At 41.9% G+C, this 10,781-nt stretch overlaps 1 protein-coding gene across 25 annotated transcripts in view; it reads right to left on the bottom strand.

Annotated features, from left to right (window-relative positions):
• Positions 1-10,781, bottom strand: part of LOC126870609 (glutamate-gated chloride channel) — an 89,116-nt gene that overhangs the window by 21,522 nt on the left and 56,813 nt on the right. For 14 of the 25 annotated variants that reach the window (XM_050628470.1, XM_050628477.1, XM_050628452.1 and 11 more), the window contains 5 exons: positions 8,439-8,591; positions 3,881-3,945; positions 2,954-3,174; positions 1,707-1,789; positions 1,474-1,614 (listed from right to left, as the gene is read on the bottom strand). In XM_050628470.1, the coding sequence (XP_050484427.1) occupies positions 1,474-1,614; positions 1,707-1,789; positions 2,954-3,174; positions 3,881-3,945; positions 8,439-8,591 (663 nt within the window). Of the gene's footprint in view, positions 1-1,024; positions 1,181-1,473; positions 1,615-1,706; positions 1,790-2,953; positions 3,175-3,880; positions 3,946-8,438; positions 8,592-10,781 lie in introns of those variants that run through there. The other 11 variants (XM_050628467.1, XM_050628459.1, XM_050628464.1 and 8 more) reach the window with 2 other exon arrangements.

Raw genomic sequence — 10,781 nt, 5'->3', positions numbered from 1 at the left:
AGAACACTTTTGGGAACAGCAGGACGTTCTGCTTCGTGTTTATGTCATCAGTAGATTAGGTAGGATAGAACCGTTTAGAAGTAGCAATTTGACTTTAGCTCCGGGATAAGCGATATCGGAATTATTAATGAAAAGTGGCAACGAGCAAAGATATTGCAACATTGTCTCTTAGCTTTAAGGAACGTAAGATACCTGTATTCAAAACTAAAGGAAAGAAGTTAGAAACAGATTACATCCTGAAAAAAATGATACGAATTTTAGGTAATTAAGAGTTGCTTTAAATGTATCACGTTTGCACGAATATATCGACGACCGTGCCTCAATTAGAGCTTTCTCATCTTTGCATATCGTGGACGATTTCATTATTCAAATTCCCGAAACTTTTCGTTTAATTCACCTCGATTTTATCAATAGCATTCAGATTATAAAATTACGAACTTATCGTCGGTGTATCATTACGAATTTGTCGTATTTCTGTAACTCTTGCAAGTAGTTTGGGCAAATTTTTCCTGCATGCTAATACTCGGAAACTCTTTGCTTTTACGTTTACACAACCAGACTGAATTTTAGCGGAGGTACACGCGTTGTTTCGAAACGCGTGGTTCAAAGTCGCGAAACTTTCAAGATGACCTATAACGATAATATAAGTAGGCATAATCGCGTCAGGTCGTATAATAGACAATACAATAGTTCAACTCGAGAGTCTTCGAGTGCGTACACAAGCGACACTAAAATCGTTTCCGTGGACTAACGAAATGGCCGTGTTTGGTGCATTGCAACAGTACAGAAGCGTGTCATTTAAGGATGCAGTAAAAATCATAAAAGAGAACTGATAGCGAATAGAAAATGGTATAGTCTCGGCGTCATTCTTTTTCTCTGATTGGTTTCGATTATTTATAATAATTCGATGATAACTCGATAGACCTAACGATGCATTTACCATACTCCAATATCAATAGTATCATCGTACAGTTCAAACAGTTGCGTCAGAGAATCGCGTGACGAGTGGAAGATCGTAACGATGTAAATCACGATTTTCAGAGTTTATTTCTCTCACAGTTAATTAAATTACAATTTTATTCTCCATCGAGATATTTCATTTCATCGATGTGAGAAGATACAATGGATTTATCGTAACGATAAATAGGCGAATGTCCAGGCAAATTCACGTTCTTGTCAACTGAATGAAAGAAATGAACGTACTAAAGTAGAATAGTAAATATATATAACAGGAAACGTAGAAGGTTGTTAGATAAGAAATAGAAACGAAGGAATTCACGTGACCGAGCCAATTTCTAGCCAATTGCATCGGATCTTGAGAATCGAAATACGATACAATTGTCAAAACTGAACGATGATACTTAGAAGATTCTCGTGTTTCAATTATCATCGCTGCCTTCTTTTATCCTAAGTTTCTTTCCTTAGTTTCAAGTATTCACTTTAATAGAATAAACCGTTGATTCCACAACTCACCTCTCCAGCTTACTTTGATCGGACACGTGATTGTCTGGTTCTTAATGAGGTATGCGTTCAGCGACGTTAGACTAGGACTCTTCCGCAACGTACCCTCGTCATTTTTCCACACGTACGTGATCGCCGATTGCTCGTACGATACTAAAGAAGAAGGCAGAAGATTAAGACAGGCTGCACAGAGAAAATGTCGTTTGATCGATCTTAAGAAACGTATTCTTGTAATATTCACTTACTGCTCTCGATCGCGAATGAACACAGTGGGTCATCGAAAGGGAAGATATTGAGTCTACCCTGGCAGGATAGGATGAGATGACGCCTATAAGATCGAAAGTTCTTCGTGAAATCGCGAATGTCGATGATAACATGTTTAATAAGATTATCCAAATCGACGAGTTTTAGACTTCATTTTCGACTTTAAACTTTCATCACGCGGTAATCCGCGTTATCAGCATGTTGCGCTTCGTTAAGGACACTTTCTCAGCTTCGCTTTCTCAGCGCGGATAAGGGGAAACCTTCTTCTCGGATCCGCACCGAAACCACGAAACGGAACAAGGCACAACGTGTTAATATTAGGCGTATGCAAAACTTTTAGTCTTTTTCTCTCGTCTCCTTCGATTTATATAAGACACGCGCGTTACGAATCGACGTTCGGAATATTTTCCCTCGTTTCGCACGACTTTCCGTCAAGTTTCGGATTCCGTCGCGGGAACACCGACATTGCGACATTTTCCGCAACATTTCGAAAGTGCTGCTCGACTAAAGACCGTCTAAAAGCGACAATCTGTCGGTGTGAGATCTGAAGAGCACGCCGCGTGCGGAAGAACTTCCCAGCTCGTGTTAACACTTTACCGATCGATAGCCTATTAATCGGCCTTTTATCGCCGACAATCTTTCTCATTATTCGAGCAGTAATTTGTTATTTGGTACTAAGGAACCTTGCTAAGTCGCGTCAGTTGCGTTGCTCTGTAAGCTCCCACAGTTTTATACCAATTTGAAAGACTTACCGTTCGCGATGAACGAAAAGAATGGTATTGGAGAGTCTACACCGAAACAGAGCCGGCGCCAGGGAAAATCCGCGTCCGAGCTGCCGGTCGGACGTGCGTATGCCGTTGAACCGCTAGCTGTGAGTAAAGTGTTAAGCAGAGCGATTCCAGCCACGTGCGACCTAACGCTCTCGTCATCGTTTATCTTGCTCAAGGTTGTTTCGCACGGTTATTGTCATCGATCGATCATCAAGTTGGCGTTTCAGATGCGTCAATACCGACCAGACAATTGGAAGGGAAGGTGGCAAACGATATCGGTCGAAGGTAAAATTTTCCACGAACGCCCGATGAAAAGACTAAAACTTTGGCGTACACGCAATAACGCGATCGAAAGCCGAAGAATCAGAAATATGCCGTTCCAAATAATCACCGTAAAGTCTAGATTGCCTTTCGATATAGAAACGCATCGGCTTGCAATAGAAAATGGAGATAAATACCGCATAAGGTAGTTGACCGTGCCGTTGCGATATATCCGAAGGGCAAAATGAACTGGTATGAGCGGGTCCTTGAAGTCTCCGTGCATTATGAAGTACGTGTCCGGCAACCAGATATCATCGTAATGATGAATCGCATTCAAGTACTCGTACTGCGACCGATTGCTGTATCGTAATCGCGGGTCGTACCACTGTTGTTGCAGCAGGAATTCCACCTCGTATTTCTGTCGATAAAAGAAACGCAAGGACCGTTACGAAATTCCAACGATCATCGTCGAATGAAATATGTAGAGGGGCACGTGCGTGTCACGTTTTAGCGGCCTTGGTGCACCTGGTGTGTCCACGAAAGATTTACGGCGACGCGTTTCGCTATTTCTCTCTTACGACGATAAGTTTCGACGAGCCAACTTATCTCATCGAAAGGACGAAAAATATAAAACGAACCGCTCGTTCCACGATATTATAAAATCAAGGTGTGAAAGTTACGCTGCTTCTCATGAAAAATGAATTTTTAATTGCTAGTACGAACATAGCGATATTTAACTATATCTAAAGGCGAAGTACTCTCACCGTTTCCCATTTAAACAAAAGCGAACAATTTTCCATAATTTTTTCGAGAAAATTTAAAAAGTAACTGTCACTTGCGGTCCCTGGTATAAACGCAGTTATAAATACGAATTTTTCATCCTGATCTTTACGCGTATAACGATCACTCAAGAAACCAGTCAATTCTTACACGTCATTGTAGTGATCTGTAGATTGTTTAGCTTTAGTTCTGTTTTACGTTTCGAAACTATGCGAAACCAAGTGCAATTTTGCAGGCCATCAGGCTGAAATAAATAAATACGATACAATAGGAACGTTGAGTCGGACAGACGCACAACATTCGTACGCGTGGACAGATTTAATGAGAGAAAATTGGTCAATTACCAAACTGGACTCGTCGGGAGAAGCCAAACTTAACAAGAGCACGCTCACGTTTACGGTCAAGGTTCCTGAAACACAGTGTACGATTGAGATTAAAGGCTCCACCGGGCACTTGTTCGAAGCAATCACCAGAAGAGCACGCTAATTCGAAAAAGAACATTCTTCGGAGGGGAGACATCTCGCATCGGGAAAGGGAATCGGCATTACTCAGAAAGTTGCTGGCTAATCTTTTAACTTCGACATAGTCTCACTTGCAAACATCGGTTGAAACGTGTTTGACATCAAGCGGTGGCAAAGCAGAAATAGTCTCGGTTTCCCTAACTCGTGCGAGTGACTTGTAAACCGATCGATCGATCGAAGGTACACTATGGTTTACGAAAGCGTTTGAACCTGCTATGAGACAACTTTTATGCCGCGTATCGCGTGTGCTCTATAAAACAACGCATCTTGAAAATTCGTTGCCACTGTAACGTGACGTGACTGGCACGATCGTATCGAACGAAAATTTCAAAGCGATTCCAAAATGTACATACAAGTTGCGACATGTTTATTGCGAATATATGTCGGATAAAGAGTTAGTACGCGACATGAACAGCCGTCTCAAGTATGCAACAAGTGTCAAACATCGTCTTAGGGAATATTTTATCGATGTTTATTAATGTAATGGTTAATCGACTCCTTGACGAGTTTCCTGACGAAATATACAGAGTGTACGGTAACGTTTCAAGGGACTCATCTCCAGAGTGGACAGCAGACACGAAAGCAACGAAGGAAGTTCATGGGAACACGCGTTCCGTCTGATCTATTTCTGCGTTTCGATAATCCGCAACTGTTTACCCGGAATGGCTACTCTCGGTTTGACGCAAGTGTCGCGTCGAAGAATTTCTCAATCTTTCAAACATTCCAGGTGTACGTCGAACGACACAGACCGAGTGTGGCCGTTTCGGATCGTCGAAACGCTTAAAACACAAAAATGGCTGTAAATTTGCAAGAAGATCGGACGGAACACGCGTTCGTACAAACGTATTTTTTATTATTTCTACCTCGTGTTCGCTGCTGGAGTGTTACCACATTCTCTGTATACTCGTGTCAAATATCCTGCGATTTTCATAGGTTACACGAACGTATATCTTCGAACGTGTTTCAAACTTTGTCGATGCACGTATAATATAATCACGCAAGTCTCGTGACATGAAAAAGCAAAGGAAATTGGAAAATGTGCAAGTATAACAGACGTAATACTCGCGCATAAAGCACATGTACGAGTCTTGGAACGCTTTCGTGAGCCTGTGCACGTACGATCATGCCGATCTAAACACTCGAAACTTCGATCCCGAGTTTCGGTCTACGATCCCGAGATCGACATGTTGCTGTTCTTCTATTTCTCTTTTCCTTCTCTACGCCTTGCCAGAAGCCGTTGCTTGTTATCGCGAAAGCGTCGTTAGAGCCATGCTGTGCACATGCTGCGACTAAATTTCGTGTTTGTATATTGTGTGAAGCTCGTAGTCGGAAAGTTAGGACTCGAGAACCGGTCGTCGAGAGGCGCGATAGCACGGCGACATTCGATCGAGAAGAGGATCGCTCGCAACGGAAACGGAAACGGTAACGGAAATGGAAATGGAAATGGAAACGGAAACAAAATGATCGTTGCAGCGATGCTCCGCCGGGCGAACGGTTTCATTTTCGCTGCACGCCCTTGTCTAATCGATGATGTGCCCGACGCGCGGCGTTTCTCAAAGTGGAACGACCAATTTGCACCGGCACTGTTCGCGTGTCACGCGTCTAACGAGTCCTAACCACCGATCCGATATAATTGCCAACGCATTCCACTACGGCAAAGACACGGCAAAACGCGTTTGCGTTTCAGAAGTTACGTAGTACGGTGTCGTGAAATACGGATGGAATATGGGGCAAGGATGGAACGTGATGATATTTAGAAATCGTATCTCGACGATCGAGGAACAGCCTGTTGGCAGCGGCTCTCCGCGACCATGTGTCGTCTTCGGCGATAGAAACATTTTCGCCGGGTTGTAGCTCGACGTCGACGAGAGATAGCAAGAAACTGTACAGGAGAAAGTTAAACGGCGTGATAAGATCTCTATGTTCGTAGGTTTTCTAGTACTCTTCTAGTACGCAACGATACACCGGCGAAGCGCAAATGCACTTTTCTCTCGAACGACGCTCTGTAAGTTTTCGTTGATCGTTCGGTGGCAACTTTGAATCGTCTAGTATCAAGATACTTGGGTCGACGAACGCTCGGTTTAAAAGATACGTGGATTTTAACTTCGCGAAACTGTGTATACGAGAGACAAGGAAAAAGGGCGGAGTGGTTGTGTTCACGTTTCCCTTGTCTCTTGTACGTTAAATTCGGTGGAATATGAAATTGAAATATCTTTTGGATTAAGCATTTCTTCATCCAAGTGTCTTTACTTTTTTCCAGAGAATTGGAAAATATTTAGAAAATATTACGGAGTTTCGTTCGAAAGAAGAGCGCAATTGCGATTTCTCGGTGAATCGTTGCATACTAAGAAGAACCGAGATTGTATCGTGTCATTCAACTTTTCCCTGTACCGTTTCTCTCTATCTCTCGCCAATTTCGGGATACGACTCGACTAGATTCCGTAACGCATCTTGTACAGTGAAGAACATAATTGAACCTGCTTTACGAACCATTTTTTATTATCCCTAACATTGCAGGTATACAAGAAATTCGTACGACAGACATATTTCGTGCAATTGAAGCTAAGCTAAACAATTTTTGTTCGATGCCTAACGAGAAATATTCGTGGATTTAAGTGTGTTTCGTACTGTACAACCATAGTTTGATCGTAGTTGGATTGTTGCGTCGGATAAGCTGCGGTACGACGAATCCGGCATCTATCGGTATAAAAATGATTAGATTACAAGACTCTTATGAATCTCCACTGGTAGCGATTCTCGAATTGCAGAGGAGAATCGAAAAGCAATAGAGCGAAATTGATCTTGAGACAAAATCTCGTACAAACTATAGCAAAACGCATCGAAACGATCTTAAGAAGCTAAAGAATTTAAAATAAATGAAAGACCGACTAAAGACATTGGACAAATTGAAAAAATCGTTTAGCTTATCATTAACCGTGCAAAATATTTCTGTTACGTTTATTTTTCGTATACCTTAATGTTGATGGTAAATAAAAAGTTGTTCGTACAAAACTCGTGGTTGTTATATCGCAATATCGGTACACTGTATGTTCTACACTGCGCACCAGGATTATGCAGCAGACAATAAAAAAAAAAAAAAAAAGAAGAAAAAAGAAATCGACGCGTTATCGAACCGTGAACACGCCGGTTTTCCTGCTGGTTTTTGATAACAGCCGCTCTATTATTACGTCGGTGAAACGAGCAACAATCGGCGGGGCACATCGGACACGAACGTTGCCAGGCTCGAAAAGAATGTCAGATACCGCGATCGGTAAGCAACGCTTTTACGTCCTCTTAACACGAATGTCCCGTTTCGAGCTTCGCGTCTACCAACAACACAACTTTTCTAGTCTTTCTTGTTTATGCTGTTCGAAACACGAGCCAACGTTTTACGAAGTAACGTGGTAACGTAAAAGATTTATTCAACCGAGCTGCCGCGAGTATTCTCTGATTGTGCGTGTGTTTAAGATCGAACAGTCGAAGGGTTTAGGTCGAACAACGTTTACACGCCTCGCTCGAATCCTCCGTGTCTCGCACTATGTCCAAGATCACGTTTATTCGAGCGAAAAATTGCAACTCGAGCTCGATCGAAAAGTTTTCTCAACACTAGAACTATCTTTGATGTCTATTTAAATAAATACGTCGCACATGATCGGTTGCAATTAAACTGCTGTTACAAAGCTAAACCGATACGATCGTTGATATTGGCACATGTCGCTTATATTACTAAACCAACACAAATTATACATAATATATATATATATATATATATATGTATGTATAATAATTTGATACGCGGTCAATGCTATTTATAATCACGTTTCGTTTCGACAGAAGCGAACGTTAATATCACGAGAAAGAGCGGCGTGTTTTTAGCGATTCGAAGAACGAAGAATCAGTCGCTTTGAGCAGAGTTTGGTAGTTCTAGTGTTTTAAAAATATAGGGACCGAGAACCGAGAAAAGCTTTCAAAGAGCAGAGTCTTGTTGCTCTTGCCAACAAGAATATACATGGAAGCAGAAAACCGTAGTGGTTCGGCTAAAAAATCGATCGACCTATAAACCCTCGTACGGAAATTCGACTAGCAACCCATTCAGGATTCCATATACGCCCGTACGTTTCAACAGTGTCCTCCGTTATATACAGCTATACACGGTACACACTGTTAGCGATTACGTTCGCCGGAGAATCAAGGGCTTCGTTCGATAAAATAATAATAGTCGAAACGAATGAACAGAGACGGACGAAAGAGGCGGCAACGAGACGCGAAAGAGAGGAGAGAACGCGGCGAACTGAATGGGTCGGGTCGGAATGAAAGTCGTGGTTGCCTTAATTATTTTTCTAGACGAGGTTACGAGAGAAGTAAAAGCAGAAGGACGGACCGCGAAGGTGGGTGCGAAGGTGTTGGTGCGACGTGTAGTGGTTATTGTTCTGGTTCTTGTACTGGTTCTTGGGGTCGTTAGAGGAGGTCGACGACCGGTTCGACAGGCCGGTGGCGTCACCAGGCCATCGCATTCCGCAGCAGAAATCCGCATCTGTAACACCCAACAACCCCTTGCCCACGTCTCATCCTTTTTTTCGTGTTACTATCGATCAATGTAACTGTTCGATCCTGCGCTCGCCGTCTACTTGTTCTTCCTCCAATTCCGCATTTTTCCTTTCTCTTATTTTTTCATCTTTTGCAGCACGGCATTCCAGTATACGCGATGGAACGACAATAACAATAACGACAGCAACGACAAATTACTGCGGTAGAAGAGAGGGTAGATATACGAGGCGAAGCTCCGACGTACATAAATCACCGATATCCGTGTAACGACGATTACGAGTACTATCACGAAGATTCTAATATCATAGCCGAAAGATTGTCGGTCTTTCGTTCGATAGACCATCTTCTTGATTTAAATTACGACCTCGATTTAAATTACATGCTCGTACGTTCAAGTAGCATATAGTAGTAATTCGATTTATTTTGCAATTTTGCTTGATGATCTTTAAACGATCTTCGATTTCGATCGCGATACAACGACAAAAATAGGAATTGCGAGTTGGTAGAAATACGAGGCACTTGCTAGTTCTAACGTTAATTTAGACTAAAAGATATTTATGTTTGTACGGTGCGTTACGCGTGAGATTCCTTAAAGTTATTTTTCTACCTTTCCTCTATTGTATTATTCTGTTTTCCCGAAGTTATTATCCTTGGAATAATAACGCTGTTATCTCATATTTCCATCCTCTCTTCCGTGTCTTTGTTGGGAAAAAAAAAACATTTGGAAAAATATCCAGCTTTCCGTCAGGTTCTTGACAAATAGCTTTTCTACGAGCGATTCTTTATCCGATCGAACAGCAAAAAGAATAGCAACGGGAATGTGAGGGTTGTATTCATTTCGTAAGAGTCTGAGTGTGTGAATTTCTGTGACACCCAACAACTCTTGCCCACGTCTCATCTGGTTTCTTCGTGAACCTAGTTCCGCCTAACGATGTCAACACCTATCACGAAATCGAGCATTTTTGGGGAGGGGGAGCTTATGAACGTTCCACCTCGATCGAATCGATAGGAAAACAGCACACCCCTATCGACAACACAAATATTTTCAATGTTGATTTTACCATACAAACACTGGTCAATTTGTTCAAGTAAACGATAAGGGCGTGCCGATGGATTTTCAATTACCGGACACGACCAATTGGCTCGCGACCTATTTAGGCTTCCCTTGCCAAATTCTTCGCGAAAACGTAACCTCGAAAGCGTAAAACACACATTCTACCTGACCTTATTTGTCCCTTTCTCGGGCTCGGGATGTTCGATTAGATTGGCAAGAAGAAAGTAGAAAAGAAGAAAAAACAAGGAGTGAAGTTTTCTTTAGAAAAAAATGGTAAACAAAGTGAGAAGCTTCGCAGAAAATCAAAGTGACGGTATGAAAAGCATAATTGCACCGTTGCTCGCAGCCTTTATATAAATAATTTTTTATTTGCCACTAAAATTACGGCGTAAAGAAGAAATAGACATAACAGAAACGTTTTGTACGAATATTTACCGTACGTTCTTCTCTTTACTTTTCTCTAATCTGCAGAAGAGAATCGTTCGAGCGAAATTCGTTAAATCACTGGGCCAAAATTGTCGCGCGAACTATGCCAAAACGCGTTAAAACAATTCCAAGTGCAAATGATTTTGCAGGAATGATCTAGCAGATTGTTCAACCTAAACGTTCTCGATTGGCAAAAACAAAAACGACAGAAAGTCGAGTACTTGGTGTCGCGGGTAAACGAATTAAAAAAATTGTTTCGACTAGCATCCACTTGTACGAGATATTTCTGTTATGTGAATTTTTCGTGAATGTCTAATTTCAACGGTAAATAAGAAATAATTTATATAAAATCTGTCGCTCTTGTAGGTTCAGTTACGCTCGTCGCTGCATCTCGAAGAAAAGTCAGGAAGCTGCAGAATTGCGCCGCGCCAACTCGTTCCGGTGAACTTCAAATAATGCAGTTTCCATGCAGTTCGAGTTCGTATCGCGTTCGTTTTGTCAGCGACGCGACTCTTCACCCTCTCTACTCATCACCGATTTCATATTCGTTTTCTACTCGTACTTTGCTCTTCAATTTTCGTCGCGCAGTTCGTTACTTCCTTTCCAACTGGTATCTATCTAAGTTACGCGTTTGAAAATTTCTTCCTCTTTCTCTCTCCCTCTCTCTCTCTCTCTCTCTCTCTCTTTCTACCATCT

This window comes from Bombus huntii, chromosome 10 (genome assembly GCF_024542735.1).
Source record: "Bombus huntii isolate Logan2020A chromosome 10, iyBomHunt1.1, whole genome shotgun sequence".
Lineage (NCBI taxonomy): Eukaryota > Metazoa > Arthropoda > Insecta > Hymenoptera > Apidae > Bombus > Bombus huntii.
This window is presented reverse-complemented; position numbering and strand designations above follow the sequence as displayed.